Here is a 24,777-nt window from a genome sequence, read left to right as displayed (position 1 = left end):
GACTCTGCCTGTGCTCTATAAATGGAACAACAAAGCCTGGATGACAGCACATCTGTTTACAGCATGGTTTACTGAATATTTTAAGCCCACCGTTGAGACCTACTGCTCAGAAAAAAAGATTCCTTTCAAAATATTACTGCTCATGGACAATGCACCTAGTCACCCAAAAGCTCTGATGGAGATGTACAAGGAGATTAATGTTGTTTTCGTGCCTGCTAACACAACATCCATTCTATAGCTCATGAATCAAGTAATTTTGACTTGCAAGTCTTATTTAATTTAAGAAATATGTTTCCTAAAGCTATAGTTGCCATGGATAGTGATTCCTGTGATGAATCTGGGCAAAGTCAATTGAAAACCTTCTGGAAAGGATTCACCATTCTAGGTGCCGTTGAGAATATTTGTGATTCATGGAAGGAGATCAAAATAACAATAACAGGTGTTTGGAAGAAGTAGATTGCAGTCCTCCTGGATGACTTTAAGGGGTTCGGTACTTCAGTGGAGGAAGTAACTGCGGATGTAGTGGAACTAGAATTAGAAGTAGAGCCTGAAGATGTGACTGAATTGCTGTAATTTCATGATAAAATTCGAATGACTGAGGAGCTGCTTCTTATGGATGACCAAAGAAGATGGTTTCTGGAAATGGAGTATACTCCTGGTGAAAATGCTGTCAACATTGTTGAAATGACAGCAAAGAATTTAGAATATTTCATAAACTTAGTTTGATAAAAAGCAGCATTTCTCAATTGGAGAATTGACTCCAATTTTGAAAGAAGTTTTACTATGAATAAAATGGCAAACAGCATTGCATGCTACAGAGAAACTTTTCATGAGAGCAAGAGTTAATCGATGCAGCAGACTTCATTGTTGTCTTATGTTAAGAAATTGCCACAACCACCCCAACTTTCAGCAGCCACCAACCTGATCAGTCAGCAGACATCAACAAAAACCCTCTACCAGCAAAAGATTACAGCTTGCTAAAGTCTCAGATAATAGCATTTTTTAAATCAATGAAGTGTTTTTTATTTAAGGTATATACATTTTTTAGATATAATACTATTGCACAAGTAGTAGACTACAGTATAGTGTAAACATAACTTTTATATGCACTGGGAAACCAAAAAATTAGTGTGACTTCCTTTATTGTGATATTCTCTTTATTGTGGTAATTTAGAATTGAACCCACAGTATCTCCAAGGTATGCCTGAGCTTTATGTTATATGTATTATATACTGTATTTTTACAATAAAGTAAGGTAGAGAAAAGAAAATGTTATTAGGTAAATCCTAAGGAAGAGAAAACATCTTTACTATTCGTTAAGTGGAAGTGGGTCATTATAAAAATCTTCATCCTCCTCATCTTCACATCGAGTAGGCTGAAGAGGAGGAGTAAGAGGAGGGGTTGCTGTCTCAGAATTGGCAGAGGCAGAAGAGATGGAGGAGGTAGAAGGGGAGGCAGGAGAGGCAAGTACACTTAGTGTAATTTGTTAACAAAAACAGTCCACGTGTAAGTGGATCCACACAGTTCAAGTCTGTGTTCATGGGTCAACTATACGTTGCACTGTATGGGCACTGCCTATTATAGTTTATTTGTGATGAAATTACACAGCAAGTTCCGAAGGTATGTGTGTGATGAATCAAGTGTCTTGTGTCCTTTTAATTTCTAGGAAGAGATTTTCTACCCAGAGTTCCCTAGGAGTGAAGCTATGTTGTAAAGAGTATAAGATAATTCAACAGATATTTCTTGAACATTGATTGTGAACTAGTTATGGGATCATCTCTGTAATATTTCATATAGGAAGTCATCCAGCTACTGCAAACTGTAAAATATTTTCTTCCTATTGTCGATACAAATGTTGAATAAAATAGAGCAAAACGCAGACCCATGTAGCATACTAATAAGTTTCTCTTTACGCTAGTTTTTTTGAATGAGGTTCAAGTAGATACTAATCTTCTAATTCACTGTATTATTCTCTAACCCTCGTTTCTCCAACTTATTCACAAAGACACTAGAGAACCTTCACTAAATGCTAATAATATGATACTTACCCAAATCTACTAGTCCGGCACCTCTGAAAAAGGTTATGTAATTAGTTGAGCATGATTGTTTCTTATGTGACACTTTTCATAGAAGTGTCAGGTATTGATTGAGGTCTTTCCTAAGGTCTGATAAAACCTGTGTGTATTAAGCTATTCTGCATTTTTTTCCCAAAAGATCTGCAACAGACTCCACACTTAATTTCATGAACCCTATCTCTTCATTTCTCTTTTTGAACGTCCGAATACCTTGCCACTTACAGTCTTTTTGTACCTTTGCCATTTTGTTTTTCTTGTAAAATTTGGTTCATAATTAACGTCCACAAATTTGTTCTGTTTTAGGGAGGTAATTCATTTAGCTTCAAGACTTGAACTCATCTCAGGCTGCTAGTCTCTTCATCTGTTTTGCATTCTGATCAGTCTTTTTATCTTTCTGGGCCTAAAAATCATTCTCCTTGAGAGAAAAGATGGAAGCAAAGTAGAAGTTGATTCTTTCCTGTCGTCTTTGCCATATCATCCAGCCAAGCTGTGACCCTGACCTTTCCTTATTCTTGCTGTAGAGTTTAGACACACTCGAAAATGAAAAAATGGTTTGTCATTGTCATCCATAGTGGGTTCTTTCTTAAAATTCTTATCAGGAACTAGATAATTTTAGTATGGAAAATATATTCTTCAGGTGTACCGTTAGTGACTCTTGGGTTATATAAAGAATCCTCCTACTCATGTTTGTCTTTTAGGTTGTTTTGTTTCTTCGTTGTCACCTGTTAATTCTTCCTGTTGTCAGTGACTTTATATTGATATCAATAAAAGTTAGTGACCTTGTGTATATATTCTGCAACATTGGAAATTGATAGGCTTTATGAAACTGTTTTTCTTCCATTTTTAACCTGACAGTACTTTGCTTTCTAATAACAAAATTCATTTCTGCCCTTATATATCTTCCGTAGCTCACACACGTGTTAAATTCTCGATTTCAGCAGCAGATGTCTCCCATGAGCTGTTTTCAGGTTTTGCTAAACTCTCTACTACCTAGAATAGTCAGATACAACTAGTGAGTTGTTTATGTGCTTGCTGTTCCTAAGGGACCGTTCTGAGTTCTGTTAGCATGTGATTCTTTAAGAAGTAGAAACTGGGAAAGATTTTAGCGATGATTTTTGTCTAAAGCTTATTTTATAGCTGAAAATTAAATGTAATTGACTTATTTAAGGAGATGGAGTTAAATCAAGGTCTTTAATTTTTAAAGGTGGAAGCAACTTAGAAGTCAACCAATATTCTCATTTTTTTAAGATAAGGAAATTGAATTCCAAATTGGTTAACAAAATTTCCCCTTATCATAAAGCTAAATGATAGAACTGAGATTCTAAATAGGTCTCATGTTAGACCAGTGCTTTCTGTACCATGCCTTTCAGTCAGTGGATCTGATAGAACATTTTTATTTTCAAATTTCCTCATTAACTTTAATATTTGGGAAGTGTCTGTCCTGTCTCCTATGACTATTACATGTTTTCTGATGTGATATCATTTACTTTCTTAGTATCTACTCCATTTTATCTTTTTTTCCCTTTAGATTTCACTTTTAAGATAACTTTGCAGATATTTGGCTTTCTTACACCATGTTTTAAGGATTTATTTCATTTTTTTAAACCTTTCTTTTAGGTGTACTTATTGAACATGAATACTGAAAACATGTTAGTAAATACTTATTTTTACTTCATCAACTCAGACAAAATTGTCTTTGTATAAAATTCTCCTGTAGGCCGGGCGCGGTGGCTCACGCCTGTAATCCTAGCACTCTGGGAGGCCGAGGCGGGTGGATCGCTCAAGGTCAGGAGTTCGAGACCAGCCTGAGCAAGAGCGAGACCCCGTCTCTACTAAAAATAGAAAGAAATTATCTGGCCAACTAAAATATATATAGAAAAAATTAGCCGGGCATGGTGGCGCATGCCTGTAGTCCCAGCTACCCGGGAGGCTGAGGCAGTAGGATCGCTTAAGCCCAGGAGTCTGAGGTTGCTGTGAGTTAGGCTGACGCCATGGCACTCACTCTAGCCCACTCACTCTAGCCCGGGCAACAAAGCGAGACTCTGTCTCAAAAAAAAAAAAAAAAAATTCTCCTGTATATTATCTCCTTTATTCACAGGATAGTCCAGGAAGTTGTAGTGTTTTCATTATTTCCTTTTCCTGATATTTGTGGATTGTTATTTGTTCATAATGCTTATGAAAAAGTAAAAAATTAAATTGAAGATTATTTTTGCTTAGTTAAAATGAACCTAGAACGTTAATTTTTTATCTAAATAAGTATTCTCTAATGGAACATCTAATAAATAAGTCATTATTTCACCTATTATTATTAGTCTAGTTGGCAGATTTTATTATAACAACTCTATACAGTACTGTTCTTGGCATTGACTGAAACTCATTTGGAAGTGAATAGAATTTGAATTATTTTAACTTGACACTAGAAAGGAAAATGAAGAAAGAAGTCAAAAGAAGCATTGTTCTTTATATACTTACTGAAATTAAGTGGCCATAATGAATAAACTGAATCTGATATGGACGTTTCTTAAAGTTAGACAATCTTGGAGGTCCCTACTTGCTGTGACTTAGGCTGTTATTAATACAATATGAAAGTAAATATTTCTCAGTATATACATTTGTATGTTTTCAGATATGGGTTGATCTTGCAAGGTGAGTGAGAGATTCTTGGTGCAGATACTTTTTAAATAACACAAAGTGATTCCTTGAATATAAAAATGTTGCATCACTATAGATCCTTATAATTTGAAAGAACCATAGCAGTCAACCAGTTACCACCAAATACATGATTCGTCTTTACAGTATCTCAATTCACAGTTTTATATCAATTTGATACATATTCTCTATATGCTAGTCTCTGTTTCTGCCTCAGTATCTTTGTGTGTATGTTCTGGATGCTGTGACTTTTCCTTACATTTTGTCTTTTTCATTCTTTTTTTTCTTTTTCTTTTTCTTTTTTTTGAGACAGTCTCTCTCTGTTGCCCGGCTTAGAGTGCAGTGGCATCAGCCTAGCTCACCGCAACCTCAAACTCCTGGGCTCAAGCGATCCTCCTGCCTCAGCCTCCCAAGTAGCTGGGACTAAAGGCACACACCACCATGCCTGGCTAATTTTTTTTTTTCCTATTTTTGGTTTTCCAGCTAATTTTTTTTTTTTTTTTCTATTTTTAGTAGCAACAGGGTCTCACTGTTGCTCAGACTGGTCTTGAAGTCCTGACCTCAAGTGATCCTCTTGCCTTGGCCTCCCAGAGTGCCAGGATTACCGGCATGAGCCACTGTGCCCGGCCTCATTTTTTTATACCTTTGTTTTCCCCTCTTTGTTAATTGACAATAATATGAAATAGAATGAAAGTTTTTTTCAAAATTATTCTAAAAAGGTATAATCTGTTCCTTTTCTTTGAATAGTAAGATTACTAGAGTCTCTTTGTTAACTAGGGGTGTCTATCTGCTGAGATTTGTCTCCAAATTATAGATTTCTTTAAAGTATTTATAAAATGGAAATATTAGTTATATATCAAAGTGGTAAAAATTTGGGACTATGTTGTACTTTTTCACAAATAGTTGATATTGGAGTTGTATTTCATTTTCTAGAATACTGTGAAAATATTAGAATGATCTCTCATTAGCTATAGTAAGATCTCTCCATTAATTGTAAGCAAGGAATTTTCTTGAGGATTTGAAGCTAAATAGTTTACATGTATTATGGTTAGTTTTGTAGGTGTGCATATGGTTAAGCACACAAATTTGGAGGCGGTACAGAGCATGTAGAAGACAGTTCTTATCTAGATTGTCGATGAGTAGAACTTTGACAGTGTGATTTTCAACTCTAGTATTTAGATTTCTTGAAACAATTATGTGTGTCTTTAGTTACATAAAATATAGAATGTGGAATACCTTTGTGGTGATATCTGAAAACTTAATCTCATGTGCCTTGGCAAAAATATAGATATTACGGCCGGGCGCGGTGGCTCATGCCTGTAATCCTAGCACTCTGGGAGGCCGAGGTGGGCGGATCGTTTGAGCTCAAGAGTTCAAGACCAGCCTGAGCAAGAGCGAGACCCCATCTCTACTAAAAATAGAAAGAAATTATATGGACAGCTAAAAATATATATATAAAAAAAGCGGTGGCTCACGCCTGTAATCCTAGCACTCTGGGAGGCCGAGGTGGGCGGATCGTTTGAGCTCAGGAGTTCGAGACCAGCCTGAGCAAGAGCAAGACCCCATCTCTACTAAAAATAGAAAGAAATTATATGGACAGCTAAAAATATATATAGGAAAAAAAAAAATTAGCCGGGCATGGTGGTGCATGCCTGTAGTCCCAGCTACTCGGGAGGCTGAGACAGGAGGATCGCTTGAGCTCAGGAGTTTGAGGTTGCTGTGAGCTAGGCTGACGCCACGGCACTCACTCTAGCCTGGGCAACAGAGTGAGACTCTGTCTCAAAAAAAAAAAAAAAAAAAATTAGCCGGGCATGGTGGTGCATGCCTGTAGTCCCAACTACTCGGGAGGCTGAGACAGGAGGATCCCTTGAGCTCAGGAGTTTGAGGTTGCTGTGAGCTAGGCTGACGCCATGGCACTCACTCTAGCCTGGGCAACAAAGTGAGGCTCTGTCTCAAAAAAAAAAAAAAAATATAGATATTACCTAACATACGCCAAACCCTTCATATTAGAGACTGGAACCAAAATGGAGAATGATTTTTTTTTAAGGAATGTAAATTATTTTGCCTCTTATCTGAGATAACCCACGCTTAATACTACTGAAAAATCTTAGACTAGTAGGAAAAAGTGCCTAAAGCTTTGAAGCTTTAGGAATTTATAAGATACACTCTTCCTTCAAAATGATATAGAGCAAGTGAGAGAATGTAACAGATCAGGATCTATGACTTAGAACCAAGTTCTAAGAAAGGATTCCACCATTGGAAGAATATATGCCTGGTTCACTTATGTTGAGATTCTCCGTAGGCAACACATTTCTTGAGGTAGTTATCCTAAGCTGAGTTGCCTGGAAGAGGACAACAGTAGAGTTATAGGTTGAGGCATAAGTATGGGTTAACCTGAAAAGAAAAAGCTGAGGTCTGGGCTATCTTCACTGCAGACCCCCTTAGCCTAAATTTGTTTACCACTTGTAGGAGTAGCATAAAAAAATTTATCAAAAGTAAATAGAATTGGTTGCCATTTACTGAGTGCTCATTAGGTATTTCATCCTCGTAAGAACTGTATGAAATGTAGATGAGAAAACTGGGGCTCAAAGAAATTAATCCTAAATTCAGTCAGCTGTCCAGTAAGTGGTATAGGTTGGATTCATTCTCAGATCTAACAATGTGAAATGAAATAATGAAAGGAATAAAATATTTTGTGCCAGGAGTTCAGCTGAGTCATTGGGCAAGCCCAGGCAGCTGTGATCTCAGTTTATGAGATCACTTAAAGTTTAGATCCCCAGATTGAGGTCCTGTCCTTCCAACTTGCACATGTTCATTAATATCTTTAAGGAACATAATATGGTTCAGGTACCTAAGAGCAATTTCATTTGCTTTTTCCTCCTCCAGTAGACCCACCTCTGCTAAGCAGATGTCTGATATCAGCCATTTAACAAACAGGCCTAGTTATAAGATCCTCTTATTTTGTGTGATATCCAACTACTGTCCTCCTTATCCCTTCCATCAAGATAGTTTCCGGATCAAAGGAAAATTATGGCTACATTTAACTAAACCAGACTGTAAATGGCAATCTTAAGATGTGATTGTTGTTTTATGTACTTATTTTTAGCTCTCCGTCCCTATCACTTTTGTTCTGTATCATGCCTTATAGCTATTAAGGCCTTGAAGACAAGGCTGTTTATTTTGTTTTGTTTTATTTTATTCTTAGCACAACTTTGCATATTAAATAATTTAAAAATTAAATAAATTTTATGATGACATTGATCTTTTTTTTAAAGCCTAAAATTTATTGATTTATTTGATTTTATTTCATTTGAATAGCTTGACATTTAATCAGACTATTGGGCTATCCTTATTTGTAGCTGTACAAAATTATTTTCTTCATGGGGTAATTTTGTCCAAGTAAGAAATTGGATAATCTTAATACTTAACTCTTAGGTTAAAGAGATGATTTGATATATGACAGAAAGTCGTTCTTCAGAGGATTCTTGCATCACATTTGCATCACAGTCATCATCTCCCTCATCATGTTAGATGAAAACGGTGCTGTTCTGCTATACATAACTGACTTGCTCTTCAGTTTTGTCCCCTTCATTTTCAGTGAGGATAAGTGTATCTAGTAGAATGATTGATGAAGACTGAATGGTGGAACTTCGGAGCCTCATTGGACTCTGGTACATGGCAGGATTAATCCCATTTCGAATTCCATGTTTCATGAAAAACTTAGAGTTCTCTGCCATTGGATTCCTGAAGTAAATCTTACTGGAGCATTTTCTAAGAGTTTTTACTGGCTTTGTCGCCTGGTAATTGCAGGTGATGTATCGGCCAAATGCATCCCGAAATGTCTTGTTGAAGAGGGTGTAGACCAAAGGATTCACCCCTGAGGAAACATAGCCTATCCACACAAATATCTCCAGGAGCATTTTGAGAGTAGTTTGGTCACAGGAATCACACAAAACTAAAGTTATATTCGTAATAAAAAAGGGACACCACATAAGCAAAAAGAGGAAAAACACAATCCCCAGGACCTTTGAGGCTCTCTGTTCATTGGAAATGGTCTGCACTGACTTTTTTCCAACAGAGGACATTCTCCGCATAAGTGTTTCATCACTTGAGTTGGGCAGAGTTTTGTCCTTGCGAGAACCATCCAGCATTGCCACCTTTTCAGGTGACGAACAAGGTGTTTCATCCCTTTGGAAAACTGTGGACACAGTCAGCCATGTTAGGTGTTGAGGTGGCTTGTTTTTGACCAAGTAGGCTTTCTTATGTAGAGCGTGGATAGTGAGAAAGTAGGTGACAATCATGATTGCAAGTGGTACAAAAAAGGCAGCCAGTGAGCCAAAGAGCATGAAATTGCCGAATCGTTCCTTTGTCAGCATGCAGGTGATGTTGTTTGGGTTATCCACATCAGTCTCTATCCCTTTAATGGGGATCGGAATGGCAATGCCTAAGGAAGAGGAAAACAAGATATATTGAATTATTTTTAGGACCTGTAACTCTTAGATTAGATCCTTTTAGATTTTATTTTAGTAACTTTATGCGGGTTAGTTCATTGTAATTCTTGGGACCTACAATGCAGAATCTGTCAAAGCATTCATCAGTGGAAAATTTGACAGATAGAACCTAAGTAAGCACATCTGCTGTTTTTAAACAAATGGATTGGTTAGTGATTTCAGGTTTATGATGAAAGCTTGCCTAAAGCTATGGTATGCCCATGACGTAGTAGGGGATGTCTTCATTTATTCTGGATTTCTCCTAATCTGTGTTTTTTGATCTATCCCAGATTAAGGAAAAAGAATTCAGAAGAGAAGCTGCTTTTAGTATCCAATGTAACTGATCTAGAGAGACTTCAGAATACATTCATTCAATATCTCAATTCTGAATAGATATCTATTTTATCTTTTGAGGTTACAGTTTCATTTAACAGTTTTATTTTTTGATATTTGTGAATGTCTTTTAATCCCTTCCTTCTAACTTCTTAGGGAAAACTAAGGAAATCTTTTTTTTTAATGGTACTTAAAAATTTGAGTGTGTGAATTGTGAAATTTATTTTCAAGATTTAGAGTTCTTCTAATAGATTATGAAAGAAGGGTACCTCCTGCTAATTTTCTGATGTTTTAAATGCCATGAAGTAGGTATTTAAATATTATGTTGATCAGTGAAGTAGCTTATTAGAAAGAGGAGTAACACAAGGGTTAGCCTGAGTCTTTTCCCCTTGAAACAGCAGACATTTTTAAAATGTCTGAATGAATCTTTAGAAACCTCTAGAATTCTTGTGTTGTTTTATGAATCCAAAAGCACTTCCTCATCTGCACAGCCTTTTAATGATAGCTAAAGAGCCCTTGACAAGAATATTTTCTTCAAAATCTTTCTAATGGAGGCCATTCCTTTTTCTACTTTTCCTCATGTACACCACCAGAAAGAGGATTCTGTATGCTTGTTCTACACCAGGGATCATCATACTATAGCTCGAGGGCCAAATCTGGCCCACATTCAGTTTTTGTATTAATAAAAGTTTTATTGGAACACAGCCACACACATTTGTTAACTTATTATCTATGGCTGCTTTTGTTCTCCTACAGCAGAGTTGAGTAGCTGTGACAGAAACCATGAAGAGCATGCAAGCCCAAAATATTTACTATTTTGCCCTTCATAGAAAAAGTTTGCTGACCCCTGCTTTACTCTGTTACTTTCAGGTCATCATTTCACTGTTTCTTTCTCCCCCAAAGCACTTCCCTTGTGAAGTCTGTTTAGTCTACCTCTCCATCCTGGTCATCTCCCAGCCTCTAGGACATTTGTCCATCTTCCTCAATGGTTTCAGTACCTTGCTGTAGTCTTCCTCTTCACTGTTTCATTGCCATCATATTGGTCAATAACTATCAAACTTTCACTGGTACTTTTTACACCCATGCCTTCTTATATTTATTTTGCACTTTGTGTTGCCCAGTATTACCTAGGATAACTGTAAATACAATAGAAGATAGTGAACTCTGTTCAGCACTTTGTAGAATTTCAACCTGAATTTACACCATCATCTGCATTTTCTTTTTTTTCAAAGTTACTAAATTGCAATTGGTTCTACAAGACAAAGTATGACAAGTCAAAAGAACATTGATCTTGGCATTGGTGCTGAAAAGCTGTGAGAGTCCTTAAGTCAACTATCTAATACTTTCAGATTTTTTTTTTCTTATTTATAAAAGGAAAAAGTAGATTTCTAAGATCCCTTCCAAATCTATAAATCAGGAATCTTCCTTTTATTCTTTTTTCTCCCGTTTATACTTATGACTTTGTATTAGTGTAGTTTGTTTATATATCTGCCTTTCTTGAGTGCAGAAATTGTATTTTTAGTGCCTAGCACATTACAGACACTTGATAAAAATTTGATCAATTTATAAATTCATATTATCCAGCCATAATTTAGATATTACTTCTACCAACAGGCTGTTTGCCTTATTGGCTTGATCATATTTACAGTTTTCAAATGTTTTAATTCTTCTTAAGGATCCATTTCTCCTATTTTTCCCTGCCTCTGCCCTACTCCTCCCACCCCATCCCTCACACACACACCTCACACTCTCCTTTTTCCTCTCCCTCATTGCAGTAACTTCCCAAAACAATGTGGGTCATTTGACATGAACGACCTTATTTTCCTCCTCTTTCAAATTTTGTCACCCAGTGTCTCCCATCCCCTTTCTCCTGCTTCTTTTGTTGTGGGGGGGGGGGGGTTCTGCTCTATCGGTCAGCCTCTTCCTCTCAACTGGCTTTTTCTCACTGCTTTCAGATCTCTCCGTTCTGAGTAGACTTTTCCTTGACCCTACTTTCTTCCCATGCCAGAGTAGTAACATGCCTTGCTTTTACCTTCAAACTTTTTAAAAGAAGTGTGGCCCCAGTATCATTACTTCAGGAATATAAAGGTCAATTTCAATGTCTTTCTTGATTTTTTTTTGCCCCAGTGTTCTTACTCTGATTAGACAGAAGTAACATCTTTTCTTGCCTTTCTTTTAACATTTCAGGTCTTTAATTATTTTCTTCTTTGAAATTTTTATGCTAAGAAGAATTAAATCTGCTATTCAGATGGTTGTAATTGTTGCAAATCTGTTTGTTTTTCTGATATTGACTTAGAGCTTTGAGTAATTTATGCTGTACTTCATGCTAAGATACTCTATTATAGCAACTATCTTTGATCATTAAAGATGGGCACAAGGGCATAAAACCGTTTAGGAGAAATGGGATTTCTTTTTATAAATCATTTCTGAATATCATGTTTTCTTTGCATCTCTCTTAAAACTTTTAATTAAATATTTTCAGAACACAGACACTTAACTGCCTTTAGTCTGTACGCACATATGTATTGAAATGTTGGCTTCCAAGATGAATTTATGTTCTTTGATACCTGCCTACAAAAAATTTGGGGGTTTTTTGTTTATTTGTTTTGGTTTTTTTTTTTTTTTTACATTTGTTTGCTTTTTCTGTTTTCCTGTTTATCTTCTTAGATGTAGATTTAAAGATGCATTTTGGTTTTTGTTACTTTAATGTAATTGCAGGATTCTATATGCTACCTAGACCTTAATGATCTATAGACAAATATGAAAACAATTTTGTGTATAAAAGTCAAAGTATGAAGATTTCTCAGTAAACACTGTGAAGATGATTCTTTCTGAGGACATGAACTTTGCTACTTCTTCATACTTTTACTGAGAGTATGGTTTAGAAGGTATAGGATGTGATGATGTAAAGAGCTTGTGTTAGTACATCAGAAGGCTGCTTTGATCTCTCATGCTGAGTTTCATGGACTACCAGACCTGGTATGCTCCCAGCCAAATGGAACCAAAGTCTATATACACTGCCCACATTCCGGTATTCCCCACATACCTGTTGAAATTAACCACACCACTGTTATCTTGATGAATGCTGTAGCCCGTGAGTTATATTGATTGGCTTGGATTGGCTTTTTGATGGCTATATAACGATCCACTGAAATGGCACAGAGATGCATGATGGATGCAGTTGAAAAGAGAACGTCAAGAAATAACCAGGCAGGACATAGAACAAGTGGGAGGGGCCACATAGCTTCTGAAAGAAAGAAAAATAAGACCAAAACATTTTCTTCTGCAAAATGGCAACCTTTAGTGTACAGATTCTTTTTTAAGTGATACATTTTTTCTTATGCATTATTCATCTGAAATTTTATGACTTAACCTCTATAAAATAATGTTTAACTTCAGATAATGGAGACAATAATATTAAATACAATATTTCTATAGATGGTGCCTTTTAAATATATTTTCTATTTTGTACAATAATTACAACCCTTTTTCTAAGTTAGCAACAGTTTAGCATCATTTTGACCTTTGCTCTTTTGTTGATTCCATTGTAATCTTTTCAAAATCTGTACAGTGTTTTGACTGGAACTTAACCTCACTATTCAAATAAAATTTATTTTTAAGTTGCTATTGTATAAAAAGAAAACGTTTTACCTTAAGAGGAAGCAATATGTAAAAAAGCATGTTAGGAGTCTATGAGGCCTAGGTTTTGGGCTCATTTCTAGCAACAACTATCAGCACGATCCTTGTTTATAGCAAACTCTCATTTGGTGAAATAATTAAGTGCAATAATTTTTTTCCTTTTGACAGAAATAGTTCTTGAATAAAGATTGCAAAAGGAATGGCTTCAGATTATCCTCAAGAAAAGAGGATTGTTATCCTTCCATATTCTATCATTCACTCCAGACACTGAAGATGTATATAAGGCAGACTTTTGGTTTAAAAAGAAAATTTCGGAGTTAGACATAGTACTTTATTTATTTAACAGACTCTTATAAAACTCTTACTATGTACCTCATATAGTCTTAAGCACTTCAGAAATATTAGCTTTTTTAAAAATTTCAGGTTTTTGTGATATTGAATATTCTATCTGCAGAGTTTTCCATGAATTTACTTACACAGGTATTCATACATATCTGGATTTAATACATTATGCATTATATTTACACATAATACATACATGTTCACAATTTCAAACAACTGAAATTTATTTTAGGATTCCCCCAAGAATATTTTAGTTAGAATCCACTTTACAAAAAAAAGAAAAAAATATATAGATTTTGGAACTTGTTATGAAAGCACATTACTCCTATAGAAAATAGATGTCATACATATGAGATTATCTGAGTCCCTTTTATGATTTGATCGTTGTATGTCCACTGATAAAATATAAACTACTTTCCTTCTCCTGGTTACTACAAGTGTATCTGACTTTGACAGGTATAAAGTGATTGGCATAATTGAAGAGAGACCAAGATAACCATGTCAGGATTGCAGGGAACCAAGAGACCCTTTATTTATTTATTTATTTTTGAGACAGAGTCTCACTCTGTTGCCTCGGCTAGAGTGCCATAGCGTCAGCCTAGCTCACAGCAACCTCAAACTCCTGGGCTCAAGCAATCCTACTGCCTCAGCCTCTCGAGTAGCTGGGACTACAGGCATGCGCCACCATGCCCGGCTAAGTTTTTCTATATATTTTTAGTTGTCCAGCAATTTTTTTCTGTTTTTTTAGTAGAGACAAGGTATCACTCTTCCTCAGGCTGGTCTCGAACGCCTGGGCTCAAAGGATCCGCCCACCTTGGCCTCCTGGAGTGCTAGGATTACAGGCGTGAACCACCGCACCCGCCTGGCCCAAGAGACCCTTTAATTGTGAACTGTTTAAATTCAAGGAGCCTGGGGATGAGGAGAGGTTAAAATCCCAAACCAAAAAGAGACCATAATTTAGAGAGTTTTTAAATAGACTTGATTATGTTATTTTCAAGAATCAAGTAGGATTTCAGTGAAAAATATTTGGACACATCACAAAAAAGGTAATAAGGCTGACACATTCACTTTTTAGTGCCTTTTATTTCCAGAGTTGGTATGTGGTGTTATTAGTAGGAATGTTAAAGTATTTCTTCTTAGGGACAAAATAACAAAATCAGCATGAGTTTTTTCAAAAAGAGTAAATGCTTGGTACTTGGCTCCATGTTCAGCAGCTTCTTAAAAAAGGGAATTAAAGCATCAGGTAGAAGGAGTCATTCATACTTTTAAGTAAATTGCTATAAATAAACTTTGCCTACTTGTTGAATTGGGGGTGGGAAGGGATGGAAGGTGGTAGATTATAGATTTATTGAGCTGGAAGGAACCTTAGAGATGCTGCTGATTTTACATGAGTAAATTCGGTTAGAATTAAGTCTTTGGATATAGGAGTGGGGAGGGGAGGCATTTAATATTTATCAAAATTTAAATATGAATTGAAAATGTTCTTTAGAACTTGCTGTTTAGTGTGCTTTTCAGATCAGAGAGTGAGGATTGCCATCACCTGGGAACTTACTAGAACTGCAGGCTCTTGGATCTCATCTCAAATCTACTGCGTCAGTCTCTGTAGTTAAGCAAGATCCCCAGGTGATTTGTATACTAATTAACATTTGAGAAAAGCAGTGCTTTCGAAGACTTTCTCAGTCTTAAAGTCTTAAAGACGCATCTGGGTTTGCTGTTGTAGGATAGGTACTCAGAATACCTCGTAGAAGGGAACTTATGGGAGGCTTCTCAAAGTAAACAAAGAGATAAAGTGTGGCAGAGAAGCCTATTTTTAGAGAAAATCTAATCAGTTGGATTTTCTTCCACTTAGCCATAGCATGCAGATTTTCTGTCGATTAGTAGAAAAGGACCTTGGACAAAGGCAACTTAAAAGTAAACTAACAATCTAAGTGGAGTGAAAAGAATCACACATGATTGAGAGAGTTTTGCAGTGGAAACTACTGAGGCTACAGTCTAAACTCACTGACGTTCTAGATTTGGGACTGTGAATAGAGAGGTAGAAAATACTCAGGTTTAGAGCTGTAACCAGAAATATTGATCATAGTTAAGGATTAAAAGGGCAGATAATTATTGTGCTGTATCTTAGGTTTCCTTTCTTTAAATCCAGGTTCTCTCTGTATCATCTTTTAAAATGGTTTGCTGTTAGTTGAAACTTTTTTATTCAGCTATTATAATTATGGATTATACTTATGAAAATTAGGCTCTGGAAAATTCTAGTTATAAATCTAGCAGCCATGAGCAGGAAGCCACAAGAAAACTCTTATATAAAGAATATGTCTCTTTGGAATTTGACCATCTGACCCACATACTTTTAATTGTGAACTAAGAGGGAAAGCTTTTTAGTGCTGATTTAATTAAGCCTTGTTAGCCTCACTTTCCAACAAAATGAATTTATTTATAAACTCCAATTTTGGAGCAGAAAGTGGGAATTAAAAATCTAATACAGATCACCAGAATTTTCTTATTTCAGTCAGTGCTTCTTATTGTTAACAGAAATATTGAGATGTGATATAGAATTTTCTTAAAGAATGAGACTGAGGTTTACAATTAAGAGAAATGGATCTGTGTGATTCCAGGTTTCATGAAATATTAGTGAATAGTGTCTGTTACTTTCATGTTAGTTTTGTAACTAACATGAATGTAACAGGTAACTCTATTAACAGATAACTGTATTAACTTTTATACAAAGAAAAAAAGGCTTGTGTAATTGCCTATTAGATTCAGGCAGTGTAAGAATTTATAGAAATCAAAAACAGTTCTACTAGCACTCTGGGAGGCTGAGGTGGGAGGATCACTTGAGGTCAGGAATTCAAGACCAGCCTGAGCAAGAGCGAGACCCCCGTCTCTACTAAAAAATAGAAAGAAGTTATCTGGACAACTAAAGAAAAAATTACCCGGGCATGGTGGCACATGCCTGTAGTCCCAGCTACTTGGGAGGCTGAGACAGAAGGATCGCTTGAGCGCAGGAGTTTGAGATTGCTGTGAGCTAGGCTGACACCACGACACTCTAGCCTGGGCAACAGAGTGAGACACTGTCTCCAAAAAAAAAAAAAAAACAGTTCTAGACATTCTTGGTTCATGATAAAGGGACTTTTCCTAGTCCAACTATTTGATTTTAAAATTATTTTTCAGTTAGTATTAATTTGGTAGGCTTATAGTCAGAAAAGTTTTTTTCTATTTAGAATAACTGAATGAAAGTTTGTATGATGAGATAGTTTTAACTATTTCAAAACTTTTATTTTTTTATTAAGAGTTTTAGTTTAAGAATTTACAATTATATTTATTTATTATAATGTATTATGTCCAATTTATTTCCACAAGGACTTGAGATATTATTTAAAATTTGAAATGACCGAGTGAAACAGTTATAGATTCAAATAAAAAGAAAGAATAAAAGTGTACAGAAGAGTCAGTCTGAGGGAAATAAGTTATCAAGTACTTGAACTAAATTAATTACTGCTATTCTGGGGGTCTAAGTTTGACTCATTCATAAAAACTAAGAAAGGAGAAAACACTTAAATTATATAGTATTTGTTATCCCACAAAAAGCATACAAAATTTCTCTGGAACACACATCCCATTTTCCACCTCCTTCCCCCACCCACTTCTGAATAACTCAGAGAAATTAATTTCAATAAGGTTTGAATAATGGCATTTCTGTGGGTGCCTGAAATAATTATGGACTGAATACGTAGGAGCAAATATTAAAGGAACAAAGCAAGTCTTAGATGAATCTTGGATTATAGGCAGTTAATTATTTAATTTTCTAAACAATGTTAGTAGCACAAATATTTTGTTTAAAATGAAGACTGTGCTTTAAATACCACTATACAACAGGTGTGGTAGAACTGTTATTCAGTTATATAAGTTTTTGTCTCCTGGACAAGGTTCAACAACTTCATAGGCATGGGCCTGGATCTAATACCTTCCTCAGAAAAGAAGTCTGACAGTCATCTCAAGGATTTGTACAGTATTGTTTAAGGCTAAAGTATTCTGGGCTGGGCGCGGTGGCTCACGTCTATAATCCTAGCCCTCTGGGAGGCTAAGGTGGGAGGATTGCTTGAGCTCAGGAGTTTGAGAATAGCCTGAGCAACAGCAAGACCCTGTCTCTACTAAAAGTAGAAAAAAAATTAGCCAGGCAACTAAAAATAGAAAAAAATCAGCTGGGGCGTGGTGGTGTGAGCCTGTAGTCCCAGCTACTAGGGAGGATGAGGCAGGAGGATTGCTTGAGCCCAGGAATTTGAGGTTGCTGTGAGCTAGGCTGACACCATGGCACTCTAGCCTGGGCCACAGAGCAAGACTCTGTCTCCAAAAAAAAAGACTCAGTATTCCGTACCACTTAAAATGAAATATAACTTTAACTGAAAAGAAAAAAACCTGAGTTCTGCCTTGTCCCTATAAAAAAAATTCTGTGGCTCTCTTAAGAGTTAGATGAAGTTATGTAAGATATAAATGTTGGCTCTGTATGCTAAATATGGTAGAATTTGTCATTTGCATTTTAGAAAGCAGAGTAGTAGAGTTTAAGAGTATTAATTCTAGAATCAGTCCTGGGTTAAAATCATGTCTCTGCCACTTATTTTGTAACCTTGGACAAATTGCTTATCCCTCTGCTCCTATGTCTTCTGTAAAATGGGGATAATAATACCTGTTTTATAGGGTACTTTATAGGGATGACAATTAAATACATGTGAAGTGTTTAGAACAGTGTCTGGCATAGAGAAGAAAACATTCAATAAATGTTAGTGCTTATTACTATTACTATTTGACAGAAGTTGGCCAACTAACCCAACCGTGGAAACACTCCTACTTAGAAATGATAAGCCAAATGATCAATATAAAATAAGTATGCTTGTTCTTCTGCCTGCTGTGGCAACAGTGTGTGTGCATCTGACTGAATTTAAAGCTGTACTTTCAGGGGGCACGGGGGGCGGGGGGGTGAGAATGTGTTTAACTCTGTTTAATTTTGAATTAAATTTTTTATTAAAGTATGTCTTTTACTAAAGTTGAATTTTAACTGCTATTTATTTTATATATGGCACATAAAAATAATTCGTATGTATTGCAAATTGGGCCATGTCTAGGTTTTTTGTGGTTTTTTTGTTTTGTTGGGTTTTTTTTTTTTTTTTGCTTTCTTTTTAATAAGTATAAAAACCTGAGGTTTTTAACCAGAAACTCCATCTCTTGATGAGATAGACTCATTTTGTATGAAACTTGCTTACCCTTCGGGCAAGTTTTTAATTTGGAAAGCCAAATTGTGCCATTTGTTCGGAAAATAATTAGCATCAATCTATAAGTCTGGGGCATAAAATATTTCCCTTTTGAGGATTTAAAAGATTATATTTAAAGCCATTCCAAGAGGGCTCTTCCCTATAAGAGTTCACACAGATACATAGTTCATGAACTTACTGGAGCAGAAAAAATCCTAAATAACTCTAAATGTCCAAAAAGAACATAGTTCTAAAATACACAGGTTTTTAATGTCAGAAATTCTAATGCTTCTATCTTTAGCTTCCAGAAAAGAGAGACATGATTCAGTGTTTAAATTATTATGATAAAGTTTCTGTTTTGTTTTGTTACTGTTTTTCTACTATATTTGTACATATGAGTTATCCTGGGGTTAGATGTCTAATATGGTAGTGTTTTAGGTAATTTAATAGTAGTAAAAATTTCTACTTGATTTTTTAAATTTTCACTTTTCAAAAAGAAATGGCTTTCATTGCTTTGCTCCCTCGTTTCCCAATTGGATAGAGTGGCATTTCACTGCGTAAATGAATAACTGACTTTTTTCTTTTACCATTATGTGTCTGTTTTATTTCTGAGTAGACTCATTTCAATTAAATCACTTCTTTAATCTATACTAACATCTATACTATATTAATATCTACCAATTATTAGTGCCTATAACGTGCTGGGCCCTACTTGACAAGGTGATTGAACTCTGAGATATTTGAGATACTAAGTGACTTGCCTAAGCCAGCACAGGAGAACCAAGATTCAAACCCTGGGATGTCTTGCTTCAAATGCCCGTCTTTCAGCCATTTTACACACACTGTTTAAACTATACCACGGATGCTGTTTAAGCTAATAGATAATGAGGCATGAATTAAAACTTATAAAGCCAATAATGCCCAGTGGAATTTTTTGGCTTTTTTTTTTGGTGGTCAATACAGTCAAGATTCATCCCTTTACTTTTTAAATCATTTATAAACTGAGAGAAGGAAAAGTTTAGAGAAGCTCTTAAATGCTGAACATGTGTCTTTTTTGTACCAGCATACTTTGTTCTGTTTTCTTCCTGCTCAAATATTTTTAACATAGACATTTTCAAGCTACTGATTTGTGATCATGGATTTTAGAAATTATAGGCAAGACCATAAAAAACTAGAACTGTGAAGATCAAATCCAGCACTCCCAGATAGGAAGAAGTGGTAGAAAAGTTCAAATCATTTGAAAGACAATGTTATGCCCAGGTTGTCACGATCTTGATAAAATAGAAATTTAAACAATATATAATTATTATACAAATCAATGATTGAATAAAATATCCCTCAGTATAAGGGTACTAGGGCCACTTTTATTTTCCTGCTCTCCTTTTTTAAACTTAATTTTATTAGAATACTAGCTGGTGTAAAATTTTTGTGTTACTTTCATTAAACTTCCCTGAGATGGCTAAAATTGCTCATAGTGCTATAATAGTTAATCTTTTATGACACAAAATCAGGGACACTTGTTTGTACAGACTTCAGAAGTCCTGAAGATTATCCATATAATAAGAGGAAAATATACAAAGTCTACTTCTGCCTTTTAAAGTTATCAGAAGTTCTTCTAAATGTATTAGTTTAGAAAGTATTTATCAATGTATAAAAGGTTATAAAAATATCTTAGTATTTGAAGCCAGGTCCCCATTTGTAATATGTGCAATTCCTAATTTATGAATTCATCCTTTGAAGCTTTTTAGAGGGCAGCATGCATTGTTTTTCTTACACTTTCTCGTAGAAACAATTATATTTTAAATAATGAATTAATGCAGTAATGTTTTAAATAGTGGTTACCAGGTTAGTTTATTTTTTAAAAGTCTATTAACCCCACTGTACAACTTAATTACTGATAGTAAAAGTGTTTGGGGCTATGAAAGACTTTATCTTGTAATTAAAAATTAACAAATATATGAGCCAGGCACATGGCACACACCTGTTTTCCAGCTGCTAAGGAGGCTGAGGCAGGAGGATCACTTGAGCCCAGGAGTTTGAGGCCAGCCTGAGCAACACAGTGAGACCTTGTCTCTATTAAAATAACTAAATATTAAAATCTAACGAACATTTGAAAGAATGAAATACTCTTAAAATATCTGTCATAATTATTTGATACATGAGTATGAAGACGTTTTATATATTTTGTATTAACATATATACAAATATGGGTTGGGTTTTCTGCTAACTTTTATTGCTAAGAATATTTTGGGTACCAAAATTTTAAATATAAACTTCAAATTTTCAGCTGCTGGATGCCTACTATTTTCCTGTAGAATACTTGGAATTATCTTTGTTATCTGTTTTTGTATTTTGTTTATTAGCTCACTTTAATACTATGGAACTTTGCCCTTTAATATTTCTTTAATATTTAGCTGATAATTTAAGTACCTACCACTGTACTTTGCATATATGTACATAATTGATATTTATGAACTCAAGGATTTTAAAGTTAAAATTCACTTCTTCGTTAACTCCTTCAATTTTATTTATTCAACATATCAATTAAATTTTATAGTAGTACAAGATAAGCATTTTGACATTTTCTGTATACCCAGCTAAACAGTGGAAGAGTGTGATTTTACATTTTAAGCTACTATTATGTGCATGCAGATGAGAGCTTGTATCATATGCCTGTACGGTCTTTATCAAACATGTATATATATTTGTTCATAATCCTTTTTTTTACTTTTTTCGGAATTAAGGTTGTTTATGTTCCCTGTTAGTGTAAGATTTCTTAACTATTTTTCAAGGTTACATGTAGCATTAGATTATTCAAAAGATTACAAATATATAAAAAGGAGGGGCATAGATAAAAAGATAATATTTTGATTAGAAAGTCTAATTAAAGCAGTAGAACCTTATTCATTGCTGCTTGTACTGCCACAGAATTTTCTTGATTTATTTAAAAGACTGAGTGAATGTTGATTTAGACTGGGAAGCTTAAACCTGTTACCATCTGATTGTATTTAAGAGAACAAGTACTTAATTTTAGATATTTTTCTATTATTTATAAAAATGTAACATTTTAAATCTGGGTATAATAGATGGACTAGTAGTTTTTCTTCACCTTCTAATATGCATTCTAGTTTAATAAATTTTATTTCTATAGCTTAAAATATTTTTATTCTCACCATGTAAGTAAGTTTAATCCTAAGAAACCATGCGTGCTACAAATAATCATTTTTCTTAAGCAGCTTATGAATGAAGTATCAGTTTGCACCAAGCGTTGAATAAGTTAAATATCTAATGCTGATTCCAGGGGTCTAGGAGCCCTTATGATTGATCAGCAAGATTATTTGCATTTACCCAAATTTTACAACTTGACATATGCATAAATCAGAAACTACTTAATATCTTTTAATATCACTATCCTTTCTATTATAACAAACTGAGATTTCAATATCAAGCCACATTTTTTATTATCATAATAACTGAGGTTTGGGTTCACTTATTTTATTAGGTATTCTATCAAGAACACAGATGGTCAGATAATTTTAAAAAATCAAACAGATGGATTATCTCTTGGGACACTCTAAGCCAGACCATTTCCTTCAACAACTAAACAGTTTGTCTTAACATGACACATACAGGAATTGTGTTCAACTTTAAAGTACACAAACTATTAAGAGATATAACAAAAATTTTTAGAACAGTGCCCACAGTGTTGACAGAGAAAAGTTAAGGTGTAGGTCTATTCATTATAGTTTTTAGGTAATGTATGCAGAATCTATAAATATTGTTAACTTGAATGGCTTTTTAAGTGATTATATTAGATAGCTTAGGAGGGAGTAAAATTGTTTCCAAGAAATTATTTTTTGCTCTTTAAAACTGATGATCACCCATAGAAAATGATGAGAAATGAAGGACTGTTTACTTGCTATATCTTTAAATAGTCCATCTTTTATTTCAGGAAAAATACAGATTAAATGAGTGTCCAGTTCTCTAACAGTGTATCATAGTTCTGTGGTTTGATGGCAGGAACAGAGTGAAATACTTACCAAACATTATTGTCAAGAGAGCAGTCGGCATCACAAACAATCCAACCAGCAAATCAGCCACCGCCAGGGACATTAGAAAGTAATTAGTAGCATATTGCAGCTTTTTCTCCAGTGAAACAGCCAGAATAACAAGGATGTTTCCACCTATTGTGGGTATTATCACCATGAGTATCAGAAGAGCTGCCCAGTGCAGTTTATTTCCCTGTTCTTCAACAATCTGTTTCATTTCCTCTGGTCTTGATTCTGTCTGTAATCCAGAATGGTTAGAAGAAATTAAGTGATCAAATGTCCTCTGCACAATGTGCTCAGGAACTGTGCTTTGTTCCGACATTCTATAAGAGAGAGCCATTCGTTGTTTTTCTGTAGTTCAATCCAGTTCCAGACAGTGGTCATCAGCATGATCAGTAGCTAAGCCGGTCATCTGCTTTTATAAGGCATTGTACCTATGCCAAACACTCAAAGCCAAAGTTGATTCCTTCCTTAAAAAAAAAAAAGATCCCAGTTCTCTAAAATGAGAGTAGACACACATCTGTCCATGTTTGTAGGTAAGATCTCCAGGTAGTTAGTATTTTCTAGAGGCTTAGATTTCAGAAGGTTCAGTGAAAGAAACTGATGGCTGTGGAAAAAAATAAGCTATTTATTAGCTTCTGTCTCTCTCTCTCTCTCTCTCTCTTTTTTTTTATTTAGCTATAGTTATAGAGTCATGTTTAAACTTAAATGCCAGAGAGTTCTCCTAGATACAAAATATGTAGATTGCATTATTTTATTTATGTCCAAAAATCGGTAAAAACGCTTGAATTTAGTAGCCCCTCCCTTCTCAATAAGTCTGTTGTACATTTGTGACAATGCAGCCAAATCCCCAAAAATATTATGTTCCAGATGTTCCTTAATTAATGAATCAGAAGAAACATTAACTTTTTCAGTGGTTATAATAAAAAGATAGATGTTTCCTGACCCTTGAATGTCTTTTTACCTTTCCGTACGGAAAAATAGAAAAGTCAAAGCATTAAATAGTTCATAATAGAACTTTCAGTTACACACTAGCCACCCACCTAGAAACACTACAAGCCTAAAACTAAGGTCCAAATAATTTACCAGCCTTATATGTACTTGGTTTTGTCTGGTCAGGTTTGCCTTAGTACTTTTATAAATTCCATTTTTATAAAGCATTTTGGAATTTCTTTAGTTTGAGAGAAGAAGAAAGTAGATATTACTAGGATCCAAATGGTTATTTTAGTAATTTCATCTCTCATAACATGTTTGTGCAACAAATACTTTCTAAAGTTAATCACTAAATTTGCCAAATTTGAACCATTTCTTTTTTTAAGTAGTAATTTTTTTTCTTAACCTTCCCAGTTCCCTTGGGAAGGAGGGGAGGCTAAGAGGAAGATTAAACCATTTGTTCATAAAATTACAAATCTCATATTAAAAATCTCCTCTTTAGCATTACTAAATTTTTCATTTTGGTTTTTAAAACACTGAAAACATGAAACATTATGGTAGCAGAGTTCTTGAAGATTAAAAAAATACTTTTAGTTTAATCTTGTATGTATGTGTTAAGTACTTACCTTTCATTTGCTTGTTACTTTCCTGAGCATGTCTTCTTATCTGTTCAGTAGACCTGCTTGCTGCTGTGACTCAAATCCTCCTCCCATTGACTTATTCTGAGCCTCCAGCACTGGCGCTTGAAAGCAGTGAAACAAATGTGTTGTATAGCTGTAAGCATGCCAAGGAGGTTATTTCCTCTTTAATACATTCATTTTTAGAAAGTAGCAGCATTCATTGTAATTCATAAACCACCAGTTAAGTGTGTTGAACCAGTTCATGACCCTTATTCAAGTTATATTCTTAAGAGTTCTCTTTGATATTGGGGAAGAGACTGTAATAAATTCTGTCGTTTTAGCTTAAGATAGTTTTGTTTGGGATTAAGCCTGGACTGTTTTTCCCATTTGAGAAAGAATAA

General features: G+C 34.9%; 2 protein-coding genes across 5 annotated transcripts in view; one reads left to right on the top strand and one right to left on the bottom strand.

Annotated features, from left to right (window-relative positions):
* Positions 1-24,777, top strand: part of PSMD1 (proteasome 26S subunit, non-ATPase 1) — a 99,854-nt gene that overhangs the window by 32,189 nt on the left and 42,888 nt on the right. The gene's annotated exons all lie outside the window — the stretch shown is intronic.
* HTR2B (5-hydroxytryptamine receptor 2B) lies at positions 7,991-24,453 on the bottom strand. Of its 2 annotated transcripts, XM_069466277.1 has the most exons (4): positions 24,383-24,453; positions 22,815-23,146; positions 12,594-12,794; positions 7,991-9,168 (listed from the first exon to the last, which is right to left on the bottom strand). In XM_069466277.1, the coding sequence occupies exons 2-4, from the start codon at positions 23,143-23,145 to the stop codon at positions 8,276-8,278; spliced, it is 1,425 nt and encodes a 474-aa protein (XP_069322378.1). In that variant the 5' UTR covers position 23,146; positions 24,383-24,453; the 3' UTR covers positions 7,991-8,275. The 2 variants fall into 2 exon arrangements, with proteins under 2 accessions (XP_069322378.1, XP_069322370.1); XM_069466269.1 differs by lacking the exon at positions 24,383-24,453 and having other exon boundaries at positions 8,276-9,168; positions 22,815-23,163.

This window comes from Eulemur rufifrons, chromosome 1 (assembly GCF_041146395.1).
Source record: "Eulemur rufifrons isolate Redbay chromosome 1, OSU_ERuf_1, whole genome shotgun sequence".
In the NCBI taxonomy this organism is placed as follows: Eukaryota; Metazoa; Chordata; class Mammalia; order Primates; family Lemuridae; genus Eulemur; species Eulemur rufifrons.
This window is presented reverse-complemented; position numbering and strand designations above follow the sequence as displayed.